This window comes from Equus caballus, chromosome 10 (genome assembly GCF_041296265.1).
Source record: "Equus caballus isolate H_3958 breed thoroughbred chromosome 10, TB-T2T, whole genome shotgun sequence".
Taxonomy (NCBI): domain Eukaryota; kingdom Metazoa; phylum Chordata; class Mammalia; order Perissodactyla; family Equidae; genus Equus; species Equus caballus.
In genome coordinates this window covers 16,282,621-16,307,669 of record NC_091693.1, presented here as the reverse complement: position 1 = coordinate 16,307,669, position 25,049 = coordinate 16,282,621, and the positions used below count along the sequence as shown (strand labels likewise).

Here is a 25,049-nt window from a genome sequence, read left to right as displayed (position 1 = left end):
GCAGGAAACCTCAGGCGGACGTGGCTGGCTGCCGACTCTACAGCCTTTAATCGCGGGAGGAGAGGGCAGCAGGCACGCCCGATACACTGGGTGCCCCCCGGAGGCGGGGACATGGAAGACCCTCCGCCCATCCCCCTCCAGTCTTCCTGAGAGGCTGCGGCCACGCGGTCCTGCCGGCTTTAGCGGGCGCCCAGGTCCTGGGTGCTGGTGCTGAGGGTCCGAGGGGTCTCGCTCAGGTGCCGACTGGGGAACTGGGGACGGGATGGTTCAAGGGTGGGCGAGGGGCAGGTCACAGCTCTACTCCAGTCGCCACCAGGGCCACCCCAGCAGCCTGGTGGCCAGCTTGCTCATCCTCCTGTCCGCACATCCCCCTGCCTCTTCCCCCAGTAAACCCATTCGTTCTGTCCTCGGGGCCATGCCACCTGCAACCTCCAGCCCCTGGCTCCCCACGCCAGCCCGTCACCCCCCTTCCCTTGCCTCGGGTGCCCCTGTTGCCCCTCACCTGGGGCCCAGCAGCCCTGGGACCATCCGTGTTCAGCGTGTTCAGTGACACGGCCCTCTTCATCCTGCAGGGGAGGGGTGGGGGTAACGGGGGGTCCAGGAGCGTCTGGCCCCTCCCGGGGAAGACTTCTCCGGCACCAGGTCCCATCGCACATGTCACAGGGCAGATGGAACCGTGGAAGGTTCCTGAGCAGATGTCAGGGCTCTAGGCCGACCTGCTCCAACACTCACCCGGCCGCCCCCGCCGCCCTCTCGCCTCGGAGTCGGGAGACCAGCTTCTCGCTTCCACGTCGGATCGACTCCCGGAGCGACTCTCGGAGCTTCGACAAGGAGCTGCTCCGGCGAAGGGTCTGGGGCCGGGGCACACCGGTCAGCCCCCATCCCATCCAGTCCGCATCCCCACCCCGGGAGCCAAAGCAAAGCCCGTCTTTACCTGTTCTCTGTCACCGGCTGTGCCTGTGCTGGGGGCTGCTGGGGAACAGATGGGGACACTGCAGTGGGGACGCCGAGGAGCCCCCTGGGGGAGGGGAGCAGCGGGGCTGGGGCTCACCGAGAGGGGCGGGCAGGTCCTCCCTGCTGAGGATTTCCTTGTACAGCTCCTCCGCCTGCTGGTACTTGTTCTGCTTCAGGTAGGCTGAGGCCTGGGGGAGGGGGTGGCCTGGGTCATCTTGGCCCAACTCTGGGGACGTCCCAGGCCCTGGCACTGCGTCCGGACCCCTCCTCCCCGACCCCAGGAAGGAGCCTGGGCTCACCCCGCACTCGAGGCCTCGCCCTACAGCAGAGGGGGTTTGGGGCCCGGGGCCACCACTTCCCCCACCTGGGTGACCGAGGGCAGGGGACTTCCCGGCTCAGCCCGTTCCCTGCTCTACCTTGGGCCAGTGACACCACTTCTGTGTGCCTCAGTTTCCTCATCTGCAAAATGGGGCAAGGGCAGCACCTACCTCCTGGGGTCCTTTAAGCGCTGGACGGGAGGGGACAGTACTAAGGAGGGGCTCAGTGGCCCAGTAAATCGCCGTGCTGTCTCCCGCCAGTCTCCAGCTTCTCCGCCCCGGGAGCTGTTCACTCTGGCCGCCGCCCACCCGCCCGTTTCCTGACTTCTCTGTCCTCCGCGCTGAGCCACCTCAGCAGTCAGGGCCCAGCTTGGAGTCTTAGGGGACACCTTCTCTGAGGGCCGGGCAGAGGCGGGGCTCCGTGCTATCCCACCCTCCAGCCAGTGGGCACCTCCCCGCGGTGCGGCCCGTCAGTCCACGGGGCCCCAGGACGGAGACGGCCGCACGCACCGCGCCCTCACCAGGTTGTTCTTGGTCTTGGCCACGTTCGGGTCGTGGGGCCCGCCCAGCGCCTCGTAGATGCTCAGGGCGCGGGCGTAGTGCTGCTCCACCGCCTCGAACTTGCCCTGGTTCTGGCACAGCAGGGCCAGGTTGTTGAGCTGCTTGGCCACATCCGGGTGGTCGGTGCCCAGGACCTGGGGTCATGGGGTCACAAGTCACTGGGGTTCTCCAGGATTGGGGGGGCCACATGATGCCAGCAGCCACGATGGGGGTCACGAGTTAGGGGTTAAAAGATCAGAGCGGACAGTTAGTTACATGGGGCGGGGCCAAGGGCAGAAGTTGCACCATCAAACTGGGGATTCACAGGTCAGAGGTCATGGTGGTCCAGAAGCTCACGGGGTACAGGGTTAGGATGGGGCTGTGCTGGTGGTCACGTGGGGTTGGAAGGTCAGGACATGGTGGGGGCATATGAGGTGAGTCGTAAGAGAAGGGGGTTAGAGTCAGGAGTCAGGATCAAGTGGAGCTCACAGAAGGTCAGGGTGGTGGGTCATGGGACTGGGGGCTCACAACATGAAATGGGAAGGGCCACACAGGACACGGGGCTCCCTGGGGCTGGGCAGGGGGACGGGACCTTCTCTCGGATCTCCAGGGCGCGCTGGCACAGGGGCTCTGCCTCCCGGTATCGGCCCCGCTTCCCGTAGAGGACCGCCAGGTTGTTGAGGGTGGCGGCCACCTGTGGGGTCAGGGAGGTAGGTCAGGGGAGGGCCAGTCCCCCAGCACCCCCCCCCCCGGGCCCCCACTCACGGCGGGGTGCTCGGGGCCCAGCGTCTTCTCCCGGATCTGCAGGGCGTCGTGGAGGAGGTCGGTGGCCTCTTTGTACTTGTTCTGGTCCCTGTGGGGTGACCCCGGAATGGGGGGTGGTCAGCCAGGCTGGGGTAGCAGGGGCCACGGCCTGGGCTCATCCTGGCAGGCCCAGGGACCTGGCTGAACCAAGCATGGCTGGCACCCTTCAGGGGTTCCTTCTGGGTCCCCCCACACTCAGGTCTACACAGGGTCCCTGTACCCCCAAATCGCTGCCAAGCCTCTGGCCACCCCACGTCTCTTCCCCACTCTGTTGGGGTCTCTGTTGTCCATCCTCTGACTCCTTTTTGCCTGGTCTAGGTGGATCTGTCCCCCCTCCCCACCACCGGGTGCCCCACATCGGCAGAGCAGGACACCAGGGTCCCCCCCTTCCACCCAACAGGTCCCTGCCCTTGCTGCCCCCTCCAGCCCTGGCCGGCTGCCGCCCTCACCGGTACACCAGCGCCAGGATGTTGAGCATGGTGGCCACATCAGGGTGGCAGTGGCCTGAGCTCCGCTCCAGGTCCTCCAGGGCCTGGCGGCACAGCGGCACAGCGACTTCATAGCGGCCCTGCCCCGCGTACTGGATCACGAGGTTGTGCAGGGTCCGGAGGCGGGCTGGGATCTCATAGCCACCCTGCTGAGCTGCTGCGGCCCCCGCCGCCTCAGGTCCTGGGGTGGTGGGCACCGAGTCACACGGCAGGCCTCCTACCCCTCCAGCCCCTCATGAGGGGGTAACTCCCCTACCCAGAGCTGCGGCAGCCTCGCCACCCACCTGGCCCCTGGGACCCTGGGCCCCGCACTGGCTCCTGAGATGGGGTCACAGGCGTCGACTGGCCCGTGGGGCTGTGGACACCAGGGCCTGCCTAACTCCACACCTTCCAGCCTCACCTGCCCGCCGTCACCCCCCACAGCCACCTGCTTCACCCTCCTGATGCCCTGCCCTGACCCCCCAGCCCCCGCAGAGAGCCTGGGGTCCAGCAGCCCCTGCCCAGCCTGGCCTTTCACCCTCCGTGGCTGGGCTCCCCCGCCCACCTTTCCTCTCGTTGTCCTCACTGGGAAACAGGGAGGCCAGGCTGTCTCGGCGAGGCGGGGACTCAGGCTGCTACAGCGAGGACAAGAAAGTGGGGTGTCATGTGGGTTGGGGGCATGTTTCAGAGACTGGGGTCCCAAACCACAGGGTTTGAGGGAGGAGGTGGTCTCGAGGCTCGGGGGTCCCCTGAGGGCTTGCGGAGGGTCTGCAGGCTTCGTGGAAGCTGGGGGGCTTCTGCAGAAGTCCGAGTGGGGCTGCGGGTGTGGGGTTCTACAGAGGAGCGGGGGGTCTTTGGAGGGTCCAGCGCACTGGGGGCTCCGGGGGAGGGTTGGGGGCCGCCCGGCCCGGCCCCACGGCACCTGGCTCTCCGCGGGCGGGTCGTACTGCCGCAGCTGCCCGAGGAACTCCAGGTGGCTCTTCTCCTCCTCCAGCTGGGCCACGGCCTCCTCGCTGGCCCGCAGCCGCCGCTGCGTCTCCTCCAGCTCCTCCCGCAGCCACGCGTTCTCCTGGGCCAGCCGCCGGGCCTGCACTCGCAGCCGCTGCTGCTCGGCCTCCAGCGCGCCCACGTGCGCGGACAAGGCCAGCAGCACCTGCCAGGGTGGGGAGGTGAAGGTGGGGGCCTGGTCCCTACCCTGTCGGACAGCCCCTGGCCCAGCCCAGGGCCTCAAGTCAAGCCAGGGCACCCCCACTCTATCCAAGATCCCCCAGATTCTGCAGAGACCCCTCCAGTGTGGCTCCAGAGATGCTCAGAGGCTCCCAGGGCCCCCTCTGACTTCCCCCAGGCACACAAAGTATGCTCAGGGACCCATCAGATCCACCCATGTGATCCCAAAGTTTCCCCGGGATCCACAGTTCTACAGAAGGACCCCAGCTGGTACAGGGGTCCCTGTCACATACAAAGACCCCCCAGTGCAGCCCAGGGACCCCATCTCTGGCCTAGGGCCTCCCCCACCCAGGCCTGGCTCACCTAGGCCTCCCTGTACCCTAGGCTGCCCCCTCACCCTGGGCCTCCCCAGGCCCGAGCCCCATTCCCCCCAGGTGGTCCCCTCCTACCTGGGCCTCGCCCAGCCCCAGCTCGATGGCCTCCAGCGAGTGGCTCACCACCTGCTGCTTCTCTTCCAGCAGCTCCAAGCCAGACACAGGGCCCTGTCCCGTCAGGGCCTCCGCCAGGTGCCTGGCCAGGCCGTGGTGCTCCGCCCGCAGGGCCTCCAGCCCCTGCACCACTTGTCGCGTCTGCCGCACCAGCTCCTCAGGGCTCAGGCGCTCTGGGCCCAGCCCCGCGCTTGCCGGGGCTGCCACCTGCACAGACATTGCTGCTCCTGGAGGGTGAGTGGGATCCGGGAATCACTGCCAGGCCAGGCAGGCCGGCCCCTCAGCCTCCGCGCCATCCCGGCCAGCAGGACCCATCCCGGCCAGCCCTCTGCCTCCGTGCTCTCCTCACTCCGGCCAGCACCCCGTCCCACATCCATCCTGGCCTCCCCGAAACTGGAAATGTTCTAGGCCACCTTCGCCTGTCCCCTGAGGGTGACTCCAGACCCCCACTGTGTGTAATTAACCAAAGGAAGCAACCGCGGTCTTGCCCGCAGCTCACCTGGCTGGCCCTCCCCACCCCGAGGACCCCACACACCCCGGCCCAGAAGTCCCGGCTGTGGGACCCGGGACTGGAGGTGCCCTCCTCTGCCAGCGTGCAGGGCGGGGCGTGTGGAGGCGGCGGCCTCTCTGTGAGCTCATTCTTAGGGTGTTTTTGTTGGGAACCAGTCAGACCACTGGGGGTGGGGCAGGAGGAGAGGGCCAAGGGGCTGGAGGGCCGGAAGCAGAGGAGGCCTCCAGGTGGGGGGGGCAGTCAGGGAGGGGGCCCCATGGGTCGGCTCTCAGGGCCTGGGGAGCTGACAGATCCAGAGGGAACGGGGCTCCGCCCTCCACTGCAGACAGGCCCAGCCAGCCCAAGGCGTGTTGGGACACACGTGTGGCAGGCGTGGCCCATGGATGTCATCATCCTGGCCGTGTGACAGCTGAGGTTCTGAGGCCGAGATTGTACTGGGTGGGGGTCTCATTTGTGGGACTTCGTGTGGTTGTGAGTGACAAGGTCAATGCCCCTGGTGATGCCTCTGGGGCGCGTGTGCACACACACACACACACACTCTCCTCTCAGAAATAGACCTCAACAATGCACACCCTCTCGTCTTAAAAACACAACGCACCACACACATTCTTACGTCAGAAATATGACACACACATTCTTCTTTCAGAAATAACACCTGTACACTCCAATTTTCGAAGTACAACTCAGGTATATTTTCCTTTCACAAATAAAAGGCAACATATGAAGAAACTCCTTCTCTCCCCCCTCATCTTCAAAAATACGACCAACTCCAAAATCACTCACGTTCTGACTGTCTCCTTGTACTTGTCGCCATGACACACGCCCTGTCCCACACTCGTACGGTCCCACAAGCAGTCACCTCTCCATCATCTGCCTTCTCCAAGCACACCCCCCCCCGGATTCACTGTGGCCCCGTCCCCATCTTCCCCACTTCCTCCCAGACCCCCTACCCCCTGCCAGGTCAGCTGGGGATTCACACTCCTGCACGTATGTGGCGCACACACAGATCCACGGACATGCAAATGACCCCTGAACTCGGATCATGTTATGCTGTCACAAGTGGGTGCCCACGGCACAGATGGCTGTGGAGATGCACAGCGGCAGTTCCACTGTGTCCACCGGAAGCAACCCGGCGGTTCCTGCACCCGCTCGCACACTCACGATCACATACACTCAGATACACAGTAAGGGCAGGCGTGTAATCCTGCGGATTTTACACACGGCAGGCTCTCGATCACTATCAGTCTCTCTCCCTATGTAGATATGTGTGTATATACGTATGTCACACCATACCTAGCCACACACACAAGCCCCATAAACAAAGACAATCACACAAGTTCATCAAGTCATTCTGACAACCACAACCATCATTCACACAATTCCGCCGACGTACACAACCTCCCACAACGTCACCCACAATCTCAGACAGCTGAGCCAAATGCTCCAGACACAGCCTCGCACACACCACCCACAGCCGGATACCACCAGCCACAATTGGTAACAGTCACAGCCACGCATCCCTTGGGCTGTTCCCTCCATACACACCAGCTCCCACCCTCATCCAGCGCCCCCAGCGGCAAACCCCCCTTCACGTCCTCGGCCCCGTGCGCACAACCACCCAGCTGACAATGACCATCACAGTCACACCGCACACATCCATGCTGTTCCACACACCGGCCCACCCACCCCACTTTCCAGGTAGAAAGACAGCCACACACCCGCCTGGTCACACTCACACCTAATCCTGCTAGACACAGCTACCCCCCGCCAGCATCACAGACACACCATCAGAAGTCGCCCACATTTTCACAGCACCGAAACACTCCCACACCATTCACAGGGTCCCTCTGTGCCCTCGCAGGGTGACACCGACGGTGCATCTCCCTTTCACACCCATACCCGCAACCTGACGCCATCACACACACTCTGGAGCTTCGCATACCCTCTCTCATGCACACACACCCCCTCGCAGGCAAGAGGTCCCCACCTCGGCCAGCCCCCCAAAACCACGCGACTTGCTCCTGGGCGGCGGCCCCGCCCCGCGCGCCGTCACAAGAGCCCCCTCCCTCCCGAGGCCCCGCCCCGGCCGCGCGGCTGTTTACCTGCGCTCGGGGGAGGGGGCGCGCCCCCGGCTTGGCCTCCAGACCCGGGGAGCCCCAGGGCGGGCAGGGGGCGTCCCGGGGTTCCAAGGCCCGTCCCCATCGCCAGGCCAGCGGGCCCAGGGGTGCGCCAGGCGCAGCCCCCCGCCCCGGCCCCATCCTCGCGGTCCCCGGGGACTCCGCCCCGCACTCCCGCGCCCACCTGATCGCCGACGGCTCGGGACCCCGCCGCCCGGGCTGCGCCCCCAGCCTCCGCCCCACGCTCCCGGCGGCGCCCCGCGACTCGGCCCCCGCGGCTCCTCCGAGGGGCGGGGCGGCTAGGAGCCACGCCCCCAGGTGAGGCCGGCCCCGCCCAACCTCGGGCCCGGCGGGAACAGCGGGACCAGCGGGCGGAGCCCGGGGCCTCCGGGGCACGTCGAGCCCGAGGATGCTCAAGGCCTGAAACCGAAGCCGGAATCTTGGAAACTCGGAATCTTGGAAACTTTGGCTCCCAGACCGATGACCTGCCGCTGGGCCTTTGCCTTGGCCGTGCCCCCTGCTGTCGTCGTCTATCTGGTCTCTTCTCAAAGGCCGCTTCCTCCAAGAGGCCTCCCTTGCCTGCCCCCTTTCTAAATTACACCCTCCGCCGCCAAACATGCCTCATTTCTCGGCTGGATTTGGTTCACGAAACTTTTCAGGGCCTAATGTTATTTCAGGTCACACAGCACATTATAATGTTACGTCACGTTCTTGGCGAGGTGACGTGATGGCTAAAGAGTGGCTCCGGGTTCAAATCTGATTTCAAGACTGGCTGTGCAGGTCTTGGGCAAGGAACTTAACCTCTCTGTGCCTCCCGCTTTTCCTAATCTGGAAAATGGAGATAGTCAAAGGCGGCGAGGATTGAGTGAGTTCATACATGGATAGGAAACACTTAGCACATGCCAGCTACCGATGGCGTGATGTTATCGCTTCTCCCAGGCTAGAAAGTCCGCTCCCGAGGGCTGGGCTCTGGATGGTCCGCGCTCTATCTTCAGCGCTAGAACAGAGCCTGGCGCAAAGGAGGTGCCCAACAAATGTTCGTTGCATGACTGAATGAATGAATCAAGTCCTGGAAACGTAAACCGGCTAAAGCTGGGCGCGCGGCATAGAATTCGGTTCAATGCGAGTTTTCCCGAACTCTGACGGTAGCCGGGCCCCTGCACATGGATATATAGGAACATAGGATGCTTCCAGCAGAGGGCGCTGCCGGCCCGCGGACCAGGCCCAGACCCCGCGCGGCTCCTCGGCCTCCCTCAGAGCAGCCGCCGACCTGCTCTCTACTCATCAGTTCCTCGAGCCCCAGGGCAGATGCTTCCTCCTCCGGGAAGCCCTCTTGGACCACCCCAGGCTGGATGAGACGCCCCTTCCCGGCTCCTGCAGCCTCCTGGGCTCCCACATCCCAGCCTTGCCCTCTCTGGGTCCTCAGCGTCTTGAGGATGGCTTTGCCTCCCGCACTGGACTGTAAGTCCGAGGAGGGGATGACTGACCAGGGCAGTCTCACCCGCTACTGTGTCCCCAGGGCCACGCAGCACAGGCTGAACACAGAGAAGGCACTCCGGAGAATGGGTGTTGACTGATTGTCGGAAAATAAGACGCCACCCACCATGCACACTCTCACTTTTCCAGCTTATTTCTAGGGAACGGGGTAGAAGGGAGCAACTGAGTCCCTCCTCTTCCCCCTCCTGCGTTGTTTTGGCCTCAGGACACTGGACGTTGGTTCTGGATCTGCCACAGGCTTACTACAAGGCAGCACAGGGACTGGAGCCGGCGCGAATCCCTGCTCCGTCATTTGCTGGCTGTGTGACCCTTGAGCCAGGAACTAACCTCTCTGGGCCTCAGGTTCCTATTCTGTAGAACAGGACTCACAAGGGTAACCTACTTTGCGAGGCTGTTGCGGGATTAACGAGTAATCTCTTTAAAAGGTTTAGCACTGAGCAGCGGGTGGTCACGCCGTGGGGATGGGGGGGGCGGTGGGAGGGGGTCGGAGCCAGCTAGATCTGAGTTCAAATCCTGGTCTCGCCATTTCCTTTCCGTGTAACCTGGGGCAAGCAATGATTTTCTGAGCACGTATTTCCCTGTCTGTTAAGCCAGGATTGTCACACTCATCGCATAGCACAGTGTTGAGGATTAAATGAGATAAAGGCAGAAGGTGGCCGTTTCTTTAGGCCGGCCCTGCGCCAAGCTCTTTGCACAGCACCAGTGAGGGCGGGAGTTTCTGAGTTCTTACCCAGGACGGGCCTTACGCCAAGGCTTGTAAATTAGTCCTCACACCAACCTGATGAGGTCAGTGCTATGATTATCCTTGTTCCACGGGTAAGGAAGATGAGGCACAGAGAGGTCAAGTGACTTATCCAAGGTCACACAGCCAAGGAGTAGCAGAGCCCCGGAGTCCATACAGGACCCCAGAGGTAGGCACTATTGCTAGCCCCAACTAAAGATGGGGAAACTGAGGCTCGAGAGGAGGAATCCCTTGCCCCAGACCACAGCCAAGAAGGCACTCAACAAAACTCCTGTCCTCTCACTGAGGGCCTCAGTTTGCCGTGTCAGGAAAACGGGCGGATGGGTTGGGGCCTTTTTGATTTTCACCTCTTGGCCAGTTTTTTAAAAGTTCCCCCGCCTTTGTTTAATTTACAGAGTAATGCGCTGTCAGAAAGAATGTCACAGAGAACAGAAGACTAGTCTCTCCTTGGTCCCTAGACATCACTCCCACCAGCAAACATGATGACCCCTTTCTTTCTTTTTCTTTTGAGGAAGATCAGCCCTGAGCTAACATCTCCTGCCAATCCTCCTCTTTTTGCTGAGGAAGACTGGCCCTGAGCTAACATCCATGCCCATCTTCCTCTACTTTATACGTGGGACGCCTACCACAGCATGGCTTGCCAAGCGGTGCCATGTCCGCAGCCGGGATAACAGTTCGGATAACCGGCGAACCCCGGGCCGCCAAGAAGCAGAACGTGCAAACTTAACCGCTGCACCACCCGGCCGGCCCCCATGACCCATTTCTGATATCCTTCCAGAGGCATCCCACGGGCACGGATCGTGTGTGGCTGTGTGAGCGTGGTGCCCATTTAAAAAAAACAGAAATGAGAAAAATCTTTACCCACGGAGGGAGAGGGGACGGCGGCCTTGACACTGGGTGTGGTCATGCCACTTGCTTTGGCCAATGGCCGAGGGGCACCAGGGACGCTGTGCCAGTTCTGAGCTTCGACCTTGAACATTTCCTTTTGTGACCCGGCCTCGGCATGAGAAAGACCTCCCCTGCATGGCCCACACCATACAATGTCCACATATTGTTAAAAGATAAACTGAGGCACGGTAAACATTTTAAGAGTTTATTTGAGCAAAAATAGATTTGAATCGAGCAGCGTCTGATCTAGCCGATAGAAAGGAGCTTCGAGGAGCAGGACAAAATGAAGGACTTACAAGAAGGGAGCAGGAACAAGGAGGGTGTGTTAGGCCAAAAGGCAGCTTGGTGACTCTCAGGTCACTTTCCCTGATAGGGGACATCAGGGGTCTGCCAAGCAGACACCGAGGGAGGGCTGATCAGGCGGTTCCTGATGGACGGGTTTAAGATTCCATTTTTTAAAAATTGTCTTTATTTATTTATATATTTTTTCTACTCTTTCTCCCTCAATCCCCCCAGTACATAGTTGTATTTTCAGTTGTGGGTCCTTCTAGTTGTGGCACGTGGGACGCCGCCTCAGCATGGCTTGATGAGTGGTGCCATGTCCGCACCCAGGATCCGAACTGGCGAAACCCTGGGCTGTTGAAGCAGAGTATGTGAACTCAACCACTCGGCCGTGGGGCCAGCCCCAGGATTCCATTTCTGGGAGAGCCGAAACTGTCATTAGGTTCAGTGAGTATGAGGGGCTTCTGGGAGGTGACAAGGTCCCGAAGGTGGACCCCTCACGAGTGGGATTGATGCTTTTATAAAAGAGATCACAAAAAGCTCCCCTGTCCCTTCTGACACGTGAGGATAGAGGAAGTCTGGGATCTGGAAGAGGCGCCTCCCCCGACCCCACTGGCACCTTGATCTCAGGCTTCCAGCCTCCAGAACTGTGAGTAATAAATTTCTGTCATTTGTAGGCCACCCTGTCTGTGTTATGCAGCCCGAATGGACTCAGGCTCTTAGCAATTATTCCAGAGCACTACATATAGATTAGCTTTTTCCCCTTTTCACAGCTACATATTATCCCATTAGGTGACATCTCATCTTTTGTCCATTCATACATAAAAAGATTTTTTAAAAGCCACTCATCAGACAAAGAAGAAATGAGAACAGAAACTAGAAAATATTTAGAAGTGACCAGTCATCAGACTGCTCTATAGAAAAACCTACTAAAAACACTCTCTTGCTGCCTGTGACCATGCGAACAAATCTCAGTAGACGGAATGTTGAGCAGAAGAAGTCAGACAGAAGAGAGGACAGCCTGTGTGATTCTATTTACACGAAGTTGAATCACAGGCAAGACTGATCTATGGTGTTAAAAGCGAGGATAGGGGTCCCTTTGGAGAAGAGAGGGGACACTGAGTGGGAGGGGGCATGAGAGAGCTGTCCAGGTGCTTGGTCCTGGTGAAGCTTACTCAGATGGACACATATATAAAAGTTCATTGTTCTCATTGGGCACTTTGCTGAATGTAAGTTATACCTCGACAAAAAGGTAAATTTAAGAAACTAAAACATGAATGAATGTGATCATCCAAATGCTCCAAATATAACATTTTCAATGTAAAGAGTAAATTTGAAATGTTAACAGAAAGTGAAAACAAACAACCAAAAAACAAAACAAAACAAAACTGAGATGCAGCTAAAGCAGCACCTAGAGGAAAACATATAGCCAAATGCATAACAATGGATTTGGAGGGACTGGGCAGGACGGAAGGGGAGTCATGAAAGATTATCTCATTTGCCTGTCTTCCACGGCCCCACCACCACATGGGCCTGACGTCCAGTTGGTTACAGGGCTGCAGCAGGCCTGGCCTTGCTGTCAGGGAACAAGAAGCAGTGGGCAGGTCCTTAAGGCTCTGGTTCTGGGGCTGACTGTGATTTACAACTCATCTTCCCTGAATCACTTGGCATCATAGACCACAAGGACTGGGAGAGGAATTTTGGGGTTGGATGAGGAGAGAGTTCTGGGGTGGTGGGCCATGAGGATGGAGTGCCACCTCCCAGACTCTCTCCTGGAGGTGGCAGCCCCATCCCCAGAGGAGGGACAGGGACAGGGGAGGTGGTAGGAAAAAGGGAGAGTTTGGGAGCAGAGTTGCTCTGCAATGCCAGGACCTTGGGGGTGAAGGGAAAAGAGTACAGACTCTGGAATTCCAGAATACTGGCTGTGAGCTTGGGTGACTCCCTTGCCTTCTTGCAGCCTCAGTGTCCACCTTCTGTAAAATGGGGCTTCAGCACGAAGAGGTGGGATCAGGAAGAGGTTACGAATACAAGCTCAGGGACTGATGATCTGGTCCAGTCTTGTTCTGCTACTTCCCAGCTGTGTGACTTTGGGTAAGTGACCTGACCTCTCTGAGCCTCATTGTCAGGAGTGTTAAATGAGTTAATATATGTAAAGTACTTAGCATAGCACTTGACATATAGGAGCGCTCCATAAGAGTCAACTATTGTGGTGGGGACTGCAGAGTGGCCAATCAGTGTCCCTGCTAACCTTCTGCTAGCACGTCCAGGGAGCATGGTTCTGTAGGTGGGAGGGGGCAAGACCAGGGCAGGAGAGAATTCGGAGGAGATGGAGGGTAGGAGGAGGGATGGACAGGCCTTGGAGACTGACGGGCTCTGGGGAGGGGGCTGAAAGATGTACGATGGGGGTCATCCTGCTCCCCAACACCAATTCTTCCTATGAGACTCAAAGAAGATAAGGCGGGTAGAGCTCAGGACGCAGGGTCCTGCTGGAGTGTTTGATTGGCTCACCCTGATCACATGACTGGACTGTTGCTGCAAAGGATCCTGGGAAATGGAGTTTTTGACATTGTTGGCTTCTTCAAAGGAGGCTGTCATCAGGTGGGAACGCCCCAAACACAGAAAGGGCTTCTGACACTGTGTGGCCAGAAAGAATGTCAAACGTCCCCACAAGGGCTTCTTAGGGGTCCAGGGGGCCCGGCTGTGCCACCCACCAGGTCTCTCCCCTGCTGACAACACTCAGGGGCTCCTATCCCACCCACAGAGGCATGGAAACTCCTCCTGTCCCCCTTCCATCCTCATCTTCCTCCTGCTCTCTCCTCTGCCCCATCTGCTCCAGTCCTCCAGCCTCCTCCCTGTCTCTCAGATATGCCAAGCCACACCCACCTCAGGGCCTTTGCACCTGCTGTTCCCCTTCCATATCCCCAGATGGCTGGCTCCCTCCTCTCCTTCAGGTCTCTGCTCAGATGTCACCTCCCCACGGAGGCCTGACCTGACCTCCCCTGCTGTGCCATCACTCATCTGTCACCCTCTTTCATTTTCCTTCAAAGCCCTTATGGCCCCCGACATCACAGCATACGGTGGCTTGGGGTGAGTTCTGCTGTGTCCCCAGTAAGTGCTTAATAAAAAATTGGTGAAATGGTAAATGCATTATGATTCCAGACCAACTCCTTTTAGTTATCCCTGCCTCAGCTTCCCTAACCGTGAAGGAGAACTTTGCCACTCTGACCTTGCCGGGAAGGGACAGGTGGGTGGAGAGCTCAGGCGCTGGGCCCCAAGGAGAAGTTTCCTCCGCGTCCCCCTCCCCACCAGGAGTCTAGGGAGATTCTAGCAGAGAGAGCCCCGTTTCCCCAGGTCAGCCCCCACTTGCCTGGGAAGAAATGGGGGAGACCCGGGAGGCACCAGAAAAGATGGAGACCCAGGGAGGAGCGAGGACCCCCAGAGGGAAAGGAGCTTTCTGTTCTAGGTTGCAATCCTGGGGGCTCCCTGGGCTCGCTCGTCCTGAAATCTTGGCGCCTTCCAGGCGGAGGACGCAGCTTCCTGTAGGCCCCCCTTTCACCGAATCCCCTCTTCAGCCCTTGAGGTCCCCCCTGGTCACACACTCGGTCACACACTCGAGGCGCCCGTAGCTCCTGCTCCGCCCGAGTCGCCGCCCAGCCCCCTTGCCCTGCGCGCCCGGCGCCTCCCGGGCCCGCGGCTGCCCTTGTAAGGAGGCGAGGCCGGGGACACCCGAGCCGGCCGGTTATAATTAACCCGGACACGTGGCGACCCCTCCCCCGACACCTGCCCCCGCGCCCCCCATCCCGCCCCCATCCCGCGGGGCTCGGCCTCCGGCAGAGGAGACAGCGCAGCGCGCGCTCTAAAAATAACCCCGGTTCCCGGCAGAGTCCCCGGGGCGTCCCCTCCAGAGCGGAAACCTCCCGGAGGGACGGGGACTGCAGCGGGATGGCGACCACCGCCTCCCACCCCGGCCTTGAGTTGGAATCTCCTCCGCTCCGCCCAGCCTCAGTTTCCCCCACCTCACTCCCCAGGAGGAAAGTGCATCCAGGCACAGGCTTCTGGGGTCAGCCTGCCCTGAATTCCCACTCCTGCTTTGGTCATATGCTCCCTATAGTCGGGTGACAGCGGGCAAGTCACGGCCTCTCTGGACGTCTGTTTCCTCTTCTGGAAATCCAGATTCCTGGCTCTCCTGGGGCCATTGCGAGGTTTCCCCACGTGCAGGGCCCAGGACACACTGCCATTTCCCAGGGTCAAGGCCACCCTGGCCGAAGAGAGGCCTGTACGTGCCTGGGACATTTCTTGCCACTGTCTCGTGTCCCTGACTGGGGGCCAGCTGTCCCCGCCAGCCAAACTCAGCACTTGGTCGGGGGATCAGCTTGGAGGGGGTGGCCAGGGCCCAGCCCCTGGGGCAGCCCATACAAGGCCATGGGGCTGGACGCAAGGCATGCCTGGGTCCAGGATGGGCCCGGTGCCCAGGGAACCGGGGGGGCAGCTCAGCTGCTCTCGGGGGCCCCCTCCCTGGGGGCAGCCCCTCCCAGCCAATAGCACAGCCCGGCCCCCCCTATATAAGGCCAGGGCTGGAGGCCCATCCTTCGGGTCAGTGTCACCTTCCAGGATAGAGACAGCCCCGTTCAGCACAGCCCAGCCAGGTACCGCCTGCGGTGGGACTCCGGGTGGGGGCCGGAGTGGGGGTGTCCATGGGGGCCAGAGACCTGCCCGGCTCTGGCAGGGGTCTCGGGCATCCGCCCGACGTCCTCCTGCATACAGGTGTGCAGGAAGATGGACCTCTCGTCTGGGCGTCCCCTCCACCTGCGAGCCTCCCGCTGGGGCTCGCGACCTCTGCAGCCCAGGGTCCTGGGGAGGGACCCCAGAGACAAAGGAGTCTTGACAGCTGCCAGCTGTCATCCCCTGCAGGGGCTGCGGGCCTGGCCTTGTTCCTGACGCTTTGTCTCCAGAAACGGGCTGCCACCAGACGTGCGAGGCGCCTGCGCCTCACCCGTCCCGGTCCACAAGGGCGGGCGCTGTGGGTTCTTTGGGGTTTCAACCCTGTGGGTCCCTGTTGTGTCCCACAGCAGTGCGACCTTGTGTCTGACTTTCCGTGGTCCCCGGGAGTGCCTGTATCCTGCATGTGTCCCAGAGCCCGGGGGTGTGTGGCTGTGACTTTGTGGTTTGATCTGGGGGTCCCAGATCGCATCTGGGGGGATGTGAGCGTGTGTGGCTCTGGGGCTATTTCTGCTCGTGTCTCCTGGGCTCAGGGCCCTTTCCTGGGGGTGGGGGTGGGGACGCCCTGCGAAGGGGTCTTTCTGGGCTGGGAGCCCTTGAGCCCCAGGGCCTGGATGCATGTCCGCCCTGCCGTCCTGGCCCACCTGTCTCCGGCCTGCTGAGCTGGTGCAAGCTGAGCCCCTGGAATGTGGGCAGCGGGTTTGGGGGGCGGCAGCTGGCGGGGAGGAGCCTGCCAGCTGCTAAAAATAAACCCAGGCCCTGGACAGCGGCTTCACAGGGCTTCGTGGTCCCCATCCCCCACGGCCTGAGGCCTCTGCCTGGGTCCCCATCTCCTTCCCATCATCCTCCCCGCTTCCCACTCCTGGAGCCGGGAGAGAGGGTCCCCCCCCCAGCACCACCGCTGAAGGGTCCCTCCTCCCTCCTGGGTCTTGCAAATAAAAATAATAACAAGAACGGCAGCCATCCCTTCTGGGTACCAGTTCCCAGTCCCATGCCGGGACCTGTGCCTGAATTCGAAGAATCCGCCTGGGAATCCCAAGGGGAAGGCTCAGTTCACAGGAGACAGAGGCTCAGAGAGGCTGAGCCACCGGACTAGGATCACACAGCAGGGAAACAGCATGGGTGGGATTGGAACCCAGCCCTGTCGACCCCAGAGGCTGAGCTTTTCTTCTCACCTGAGCCCTGCGGGAGAGTTGTCAGCAAAACGAGTGAGGTCAGGCGCCTGGCCCTCCCTTCCACGCTGCTCCTCATCTCTTTGACTGAGCACCCAAGAACCGTGGCGGAGAGGCTGTCCCCTCTCTGGTCACACACTCATTCCCATCAACACCGTCCACCTTCTCTCCAGCTCCTCACAGAGACCTTGAAAATAACGATGATGATGATAATAATAATAACGGCTGAGCAAAATAATGCTTATTGTGTGCCAGGCACTATTCCAAGCGCTTTATATAATTAACTCGTTTAATCCTTCCAGCACCTCCATGAGCTGAGTGCTCTCACGATCCCCATTTTACAGATGAGTAATTCGAGGCACAGAGAGGTTAAGCAACTTGCCTAAGGTCACACAGCTTGTTGTAAATGGCAGAGCTGGAACTCAAACCCAGGGTGTTTGATTCCAGAACCCATACTCTTATTCATACCGCGATGACTACTCTGGCCCAAGGGGTTCCCCTCTCCATTTTCCAGCTGGAGAAATTGAGTCTTTAGCAAGGTCACTAGACCAGGGTCACCTGCCAGGATTTGGCAGAGCCAAGATCCTAACCGGAGACTCCTGATGCATCTTGTCAAGATGCAAGAGCTCAGAGAGGGGGCTTCCTCTTGCTCCAAGTCACACAGCGCAGAAGTTAGGCCTGACCCTCAATGCCCGGCTCTGTGCCCTTGCTGGTCTCTGCTGGCCACAGGCTGACCTCCCTCTCCTGGCCTGCCCCCCCAGGCCCCCAACACCGCCGCCATGCCGTTCGGGAACACCCACAACAAGTTCAAACTGAACTACAAGCCCGAAGAGGAGTACCCGGACCTCAGCAAGCACAACAACCACATGGCCAAGGCGCTGACCTTTGACATCTACAAGAAGCTGCGCGACAAGGAGACTCCATCGGGCTTCACTCTGGATGATGTCATCCAGACAGGTGTGGACAACCCAGGTAAGCGCGTCACAGGGAGGAGGTGGGGGCTCAGGGAGGGGCTGCCAGGCCTCCATCCCACCTCCTGGGTCCTCAGTTTCCCCACCTAAAAAATAGGCCCCCCTGGTATGGAAACATTGGAATCAGCGCCGGAAACAAAGTGAGCTCTCGGGACCTGACAGGGGGTGCTATTGGTGCTGTGCTCGCTCTCCAAGGGCCCCCGCGAGGGCGAGGGGAAGTGGTGGCAGGGGCTCCGGTTCCCGAATTCGCCTGCGACTCATCGTAGCATCGAGGGGAGAGGCTCTCTCTTTCCCGGCCTCTCTCTCCCCATCTCGGAAACAACCGGATCTTTCAAGTCTCTGCTTATCTGTGGGAGCTGATAGTTGAAGCTTCTGAAAATTTTTAGGTAAAGCCTCCAGGATTTGGGGACTCTGAAATGGGAATACTTTTCATACCTTGTCACTGGCCCCCTGAAACTCCCTTCCTGCTCTGCTGGGCCCCCCAGCATTCTTCTCTCACCCCAGATGCCACCTTGACCTCTCCCAGCCTTCCCACCCTGTCCTGCCAACCCTCGGCCTTCTCACTTCTGACCCAGAGGTCTTGAATGAAGCTCTGCTCACACACACACACACACACACACTCGTGCGTGCACGCACACACAGACTACACTGGACCCAGGAACCCAGGCCTTCCCTGCTGGGGACAAGCACCTCTGACCCCACCCTGACACCCCCAGGTCATCCCTTCATCATGACCGTGGGCTGTGTGGCCGGTGACGAGGAGTCCTACGTGGTTTTCAAGGAACTCTTCGACCCCATCATCCAGGACCGGCATGGGGGCTACAAACCCACCGACAAGCACAAGACTGACCTCAACCACGAGAACCTCAAGGTCGGCTGCCCCCAGGGGAGGGGAGGCCTGGGGGACAGAGGGCAGAGGGAGCAGGACGGAGGTGGAGAGAGACGCAGAAGGACGGAGGTGGGAAGGAGCACTCAGAGACACAGAGATGGAGAGAGAGACAGAGGGAGATGGGAAGAGAGAGAGGGACAGAGAGACACAGGGACAGACAAGGAGACGGGCGGGGGGAGAAGCACAAATCAGACGTGTAGAGAAGGGAGAAACAGAGGCACAGAGACAGGATGGAGAGGGTCAGAGATGGGAAGACAGACAGGGAGAGAGAAGAAGAGAAACAGAAATAGCGGGGAAGAGAGGTTTGGAGAAAAAAATAGGGACAGATGAGAAGACAGCAGCGAGCCAGAGAGGATGGAGGATCTGGGGGAGACGGGCTTGCTGGGGAGGGGGCAGCTGGGGAGGCGCGCCCAGGAGGGTCCACCAGGCCCTGACCCCCACCCGTCCTCCAGGGTGGAGACGATCTGGACCCTCATTACGTGCTCAGCAGCCGCGTCCGCACTGGCCGCAGCATCAAGGGCTACACGCTGCCCCCCCACTGCTCCCGCGGGGAGCGCAGGGCGGTGGAGAAACTCTCCGTGGAAGGTGAGACCCCTACCCTGCCCACCCTGGGCTCACCCAGCTCTGGCTCTGCTCCTCCGTGGGCAGGTCTCTGGCTCCCTGGGCCCCCATATCCCAAAACACGGAAGGAGCTTGGTAAATAATGGCTGCTTGGTGAGTGACAGCTGGCAGTATTATCCCTGGTGGAAGTCTGGGGGGCTGTTAAGACATGAGGGGCCTTGAACAGATCCATGCAGATGCCCACCTGCACCGGAGTCCTGACATCCATGCATCCATCCAACCATCTATGCATCCACCCATGCATGCATGCATGCATCCATCCGTCCATGCACCCTCCCATCCATCCACCCATCCATGCATCTATCCACCCATGCACCCATGCACGCAACTATCCACGCACGCATGCGTCCATCCATGCATCTATCCATGCATGCATGCATGCATCCATCTATCCATCCATCCATCCATTCATCCATCCAGCAAACATTTGCGGTTCTTATGGCCCTGTGTGGGGAGCTGGGGCCCCCAAGGTGAATAAGATGAACAAGGTCACAGCTCTCACAGGGCTGTTAGCCTGCTGCGGAGATGAGAAGAAACACAGAAACCAATCAAGCAAAGAACAAGATAATTCCAAAGGGCCATGAAGCCACGAAACAAGGGGTGTGGCAGAGGATGACGGAGGGGAGCTAGCTTAGAAAGGAGGGTTTGAGACCTGATTGACAAGGAGGAGCCTGCCTTGGGAAAAATTCCAGGCAGGTGGAACAGCAAGTGCCAAGCCGCTGAGGTGGGAAGGTGTGTGGGAGGAAGAGCAAGGAGATCTGAGTGGCTGAAGCCGCGCGGGCGAGGGGGAGAGGGGAGGAGTCGAGGACAGAGGGCTGCAGGCGGGCAGGTTGTGCAGAGCCTGTGGGCTGTTGGAAGGTGGAAGCCATGGGAGGGTGGCGCGCAGAGGAGGGACTGGTTCAGACTTCCATGGATCCCTCTGGCTGCTGAGTGGGGAAAAGACTGCCAGCAAAGAAGGAGCAGAGAGACCAGGAGGGGACAACCGCAGTGGTCCAGGCAAGGGATGAGGGATAGCAATGGGATGCAGAGAAAGAGTGGGTATGTTTTGGAGGTAAAACCCATAGGACTATGGTTGTTCCGGTAAATGTTTAACAACTGGCTCTCAAAAAAAAAAAAAAAAAAAAGCCCTGATTTGCAATGGCTGCCAATTTCTGTGGGGTAAATTCTCCCACCACGGCCAATTGTAAGTTATCAACGTGACGTCATACAGAGACGGGAAGAGACGCAAAGAGATGCCAGGCAGCAAATCATTATATAGTATTTCCGCCACACAGATACGATAGATGAAAGTGGCTTCAAGAATATAGATGATGGTAAATGTAGTAGAATAATCAGGAAGTGATAGTTTTGAGGATTTATTACCTTTGTTTTAAGTATAATTTAGTCAATTGTAAGTTTACATATTTTATTTTTAACAATATACTATAGTATATAGTATAGTATATATATAGTATAGTATACATATAGTATATATATAGTAATGTATAAAATGTATATAAATATGTATATATTATGTAAATATTATGCATATATACATATATTTATTATCCACAAAACGTATAATTATTATGCATAGGAATATATGCGAATCCTATATATACTGTATGATAGTAATTTTGACTGATGGCTCCCCAGATTCCTGAGACATTGACTTTCTGGAGTGGGCACCGGGATAGTGTTGCTTGCCGGTGCACTGGATGCGAGGGGCAGGGTGTGAAGGGAGAGTCCACTTGGGAGAGAGCACTTGGGGTGGCTGTTCCGGGGACCCGGGCAGACAGGGGAAGAGCATGCTTCAGGGGATGTCATGAATTTGGGTTTACATCGCGTATAGTCGCCTTTAGGACCTCCACGGGGCCAAGGTCCAGGTCTGTTAGGGACAGCAGTGAGGGGTCCCTGGGCCCCCACACCCTGCTTGAGGTGGGCAGGCTGCTGACCACGCTGCCGTGTGGCCCCTCAGCCCTCAACAGCCTGACGGGTGAGTTCAAGGGGAAGTACTACCCTCTGAAGAGCATGACGGAGCAGGAGCAACAGCAGCTCATCGACGACCACTTCCTGTTCGACAAGCCCGTGTCCCCGCTGCTGCTGGCCTCAGGCATGGCCCGAGACTGGCCCGACGCCCGTGGCATCTGGTGAGGTGCCCCCTGTCCCAGGGCAGCCCCTTCCCCCCAACCCCCTCCCGTCCCCCCCTCACCTTCCTCCTCACTCCTCCACCAATGTCAAGACCCTACAAATAATGACCTTGCCAAGTGCCCCAGAAAATGATCTTGCCCCCCCGCCCCTGCCTTCCCTGTGGTCTGTGTGTCACATTTTGGGAAACTTGGACCAGAGAGGTGGCAGTTAGGAACTCAGGCTCGAGCCAGACTCCCTGGGCTCAAATCCCAGGGCCACCGCTTAGCAGCTGTGTGACCTTGGGTGCATTATTTATTGTTTCTCTGCCCCAGTTTCCTCCTGTGTAAAATGGACATCACACTAATTCATAGCTGAGGATTAAATGAGCTCACTTACGTAACGTACTGGAAACAGCACCCGGTATCCAGGAAGTGCCAGTCCATCTCGGCTGTTAGTATGATCTTTACCACTAACTATTGTTGCTAGTTAGGCTTTCCATGAATCTTTGAATCCCTGATTCTCAGAGGCAGGATTTAAAAAGTTTTCCAGAATCTAGGTTTCAAACGATTTGAAGCGTCTGGGTTCTAAGTTGGCCAGATTGGATGAGTCTAAGATTTCAAGATTTTAAATATTTTTAGGTCCTCAGATCCCACTCATTTCAGATTCTGTGATTCCGTGGTTTCAAACATTTCCAGATCCTGAAGTTTTATGACGCTAAGACTCTATTCCAGAGATGTCACAATGTGATGGGAAGGTTGTCTGTCCTGAGACCAGATGTAGGATTTCCAAGATTTATCCATTCTGATTCCGGGCATCTATTTTTTAAAGATTCTGAGATTCTAAGACTCAAAGACTTAAGACCCTAAAAGCCCTTGATCCCAGGATTCGAGCTTTCACACACCCTGGGACCGTTAGTGTCCGCCGGCTTAAGCTTCCGCGGTTTTGAAGAAGCCGATGATGTCCCGCCTCCTGCCCCACAGGCCCGCTGCCCAAGAGCGGGGGGCATGTGTTTGCAAGAGGGAGGAATGGGGTTCCCGCGGAGCTGATTCCTTCGCCTCTTGCTGCCCCCCACCCTAGGCACAATGACAACAAGAGCTTCCTGGTGTGGGTGAACGAGGAGGACCACCTCCGAGTCATCTCTATGGAGAAAGGGGGCAACATGAAGGAGGTTTTCCGCCGCTTCTGCGTCGGGCTGCAGAAGGTGAGGGCCTGCCGCTCACTGACTTCTGACTCCACCCTGTACGCCCCCCAACTTCCCAAGGCCCCGCCCCTCGGATCCCGGCTCCTCCCCATGCCAAAGCCCCGCCCCTCAGCACCCGCCCCACCCACTTCCCAAGGCCCCGCCCCTCGGACCCTGGCTCCTCTCTATGCCCAAGCCCCGCCCCTCAGCACCCGCCCCACTCCTTCCCAAGGCCCCGCCCCTCCGGCCCTGGCTCCTCCCTATGCCCAAGCCCCGCCCCTCACTGCCCACTCCACCCACTTCCCAAGGCCCCGCCCCTCGGGCCCGGGCTCCTCCCTATGCCCAAGCCCCGCCCCTCACTGTCCGCCCCACCCACTTCCCAAGGCCCCGCCCCTCGGGCCCGGGCTCTTCCCTATGCCCAAGCCCCGCCCCTCACTGTCCGCTCCACCCCTTCCCAAGGCCCCGCCCCTCGGACCATGACTCCTCCCTATGCCCAAGCCCCGCCCCTCACTGTCCGCTCCACCCCTTCCCAAGGCCCCGCCCCTCGGACCATGACTCCTCCCTATGCCCAAGCCCCGCCCCCAGCACTCACCCCACCCACTTTCCAAGGCCACGCCCCCTGGAACCCGGCTCTTCCCCTATGCTCAGGCTCTGCCTCTTAGAACCTGCTTCCAAAGCATCTTCGAGCGCAGCACCCTTGGAATGCTTGCACTGTCTGTGTCATGTGGCCCCTCCTCACAGAATCTCCTCCCTCCTGGGTTCCAGCCCCGCCCCCTCGGAACCTCGCCCCCACTCACATCCTCACGCCTTGTCCCTCAGAACGCCCTCCCGGTCGCGCGTGTGTTTGGCGACCCCCACTGGCACTGACCCCTGGTCCTCTTCCCCCTGCCTCAGATTGAGGAGATCTTCAAGAAAGCCGGCCACCCCTTCATGTGGAACGAGCACCTGGGCTACGTGCTCACCTGCCCATCCAACCTGGGCACGGGGCTGCGTGGAGGCGTGCACGTGAAGCTGGCGCACCTGAGCAAGCACCCCAAGTTCGAGGAGATCCTCAAACGTCTGCGCCTGCAGAAACGGGGCACAGGTGCGGCCCCGCGGCCCCGCACGCGGCGTCTGGGGCGCGCCCTTTGCGGCGGCAGAAGGGAAGCGGGGGCATCCCTGCGGGTTCTGGGGTCGGGGAGGCTGCCGCTCTGTGAGCCTCAGTTTCTATCTCTGCAAATGGCCATCAGCACGCCTTATTTCATAGGAGTCAATATGACAGCATCATGGTTGTACAATATACCTTGTGTACGTCCCCGGCTTCCTAGGGGCCTCAGTTTCCCATCTGTAAAGAGGAGGATGGTGGGGGTTCGATCCCAGGCAGCCTGGCTCGGGAGCTCACTCTTACCCACCATGCTATATTTTCTTGTTGGATGGTTGAGGGGTGAGGTACCCAAAGCCGGAGACGGGGGAGCTTGAATAGACAGACGTCTAGGGGGCTCTGCGTGCACGCAACCTGTTACACAGTAGGCACTCAATACATGCGGCTGTCGCAGTTGGCACGGGGGCCGCGTCCCGACCCCGCCCCTGCACGTCTGCTTCCTCCTCACGCCCTGCCTCCTGTTTCCGCAGGGGGCGTGGACACGGCCGCCGTGGGCTCCGTGTTCGACGTGTCCAACGCCGACCGGCTGGGCTCGTCCGAGGTGGAACAGGTGCAGCTGGTGGTGGACGGTGTGAAGCTCATGGTGGAGATGGAGAAGAAGCTGGAAAAGGGCCAGTCCATCGACGACATGATCCCCGCCCAGAAGTAGGCGCCCAGCCTGCCCGCCGCCGTCGACTGCTGGAGCCCCAGCCCCCGGGAGGCCCGGGCCCCCTGGAGGCCCGCCCCTTCGTCCCTGGCCCCGCCCCTTTCCTCCGGAGGCCCGATCGTGGTTGGGTCCACCCGGGGCTCTATCCATCCATCTCGGAGTTCCGATTCCAACCACAATTCCAACCAATGGGCTCCATCCTCTGGGTTCTGGCCAATAGGAAGCCTCCCTCACGCGCTCTCGTCTTCCGGAGCTCCGCCCACCACCTGGAGCTCTCGCTGGTGGAGCTCCCCAGCGCATCTGGGGCTGGTGCTTTTTCTCCACGCAAAGCAACAAATAAAAGCAATGGTGGCCTTAGCTTTGTGTGCGATGCTTATGGAGGGAGGAGAGACTTTTGCAAGTGGCCGCTGTGTGACTTCGAAGTGGTTCGCCCTTTCTAGGCATCTTTTATCACATCTCTAAAATGAAGCCAAGTTAGGGGACAGAGTCAAATCCAAAAATTGTAAGGCTCCGTGGGGGAATCTGAGATCCAGAGAGGTGTGGCTCAGTGTCACATAGCCAAGCTTGGGCCCTTCCCAAACTCGACTCCCGATCACTCAGGCTCAGATCTCTAACACAGGGTTCACTCCAGGGAGAAATGCAGGCCCAAGAAAACGTCTAAGACTTGAATGTGGCCCCCGGGCCTCCAGTTTGAGACCTCCCGTGCATCTCATCATATATACCTCATTATGCTTTTCACTGGCCGCCTTCTGTGCTGCGTGACTTCATCCCTCTGTAGCTGCTACCAGTCTTTTCAACTTCCCTAACCTGGCTCACGAACCTGCCAT

The 25,049-nt window shown here is 59.3% G+C and overlaps 2 protein-coding genes and 1 long non-coding RNA gene across 19 annotated transcripts; 1 reads left to right on the top strand and 2 right to left on the bottom strand.

The window, feature by feature from the left end:
• Positions 1-25: 25 nt before the first annotated feature.
• On the bottom strand, positions 26-7,680 carry KLC3 (kinesin light chain 3). 16 transcript variants are annotated; one of them, XM_070224623.1, is made up of 13 exons: positions 7,550-7,680; positions 4,699-4,964; positions 4,005-4,235; positions 3,648-3,717; positions 3,065-3,284; positions 2,577-2,664; positions 2,404-2,505; positions 1,793-1,966; positions 1,052-1,142; positions 935-972; positions 733-851; positions 503-566; positions 26-251 (listed from the first exon to the last, which is right to left on the bottom strand). In XM_070224623.1, the coding sequence occupies exons 2-13, from the start codon at positions 4,954-4,956 to the stop codon at positions 180-182; spliced, it is 1,527 nt and encodes a 508-aa protein (XP_070080724.1). In that variant the 5' UTR covers positions 4,957-4,964; positions 7,550-7,680; the 3' UTR covers positions 26-179. The 16 variants fall into 16 exon arrangements, with proteins under 16 accessions (XP_070080724.1, XP_070080727.1, XP_070080730.1 ...); XM_070224626.1 differs by having other exon boundaries at positions 935-969; XM_070224629.1 differs by having other exon boundaries at positions 3,648-3,714.
• Positions 7,681-13,282: 5,602 nt separating this feature from the next.
• LOC138915936 (uncharacterized) lies at positions 13,283-21,942 on the bottom strand. Of its 2 annotated transcripts, XR_011422443.1 has the most exons (3): positions 21,652-21,942; positions 16,669-16,852; positions 13,283-13,408 (listed from the first exon to the last, which is right to left on the bottom strand). It is a non-coding gene; the product is annotated as an uncharacterized lncRNA (long non-coding RNA). The 2 variants fall into 2 exon arrangements; XR_011422442.1 differs by lacking the exon at positions 13,283-13,408 and having other exon boundaries at positions 16,461-16,852.
• Positions 15,073-24,579, top strand: CKM (creatine kinase, M-type). The gene is made up of 8 exons (XM_001502522.7): positions 15,073-15,420; positions 17,427-17,637; positions 18,353-18,507; positions 18,978-19,110; positions 21,104-21,275; positions 22,333-22,456; positions 23,330-23,519; positions 24,047-24,579. The coding sequence occupies exons 2-8, from the start codon at positions 17,445-17,447 to the stop codon at positions 24,223-24,225; spliced, it is 1,146 nt and encodes a 381-aa protein (XP_001502572.1). The 5' UTR covers positions 15,073-15,420; positions 17,427-17,444; the 3' UTR covers positions 24,226-24,579.
• Positions 24,580-25,049: the final 470 nt, after the last annotated feature.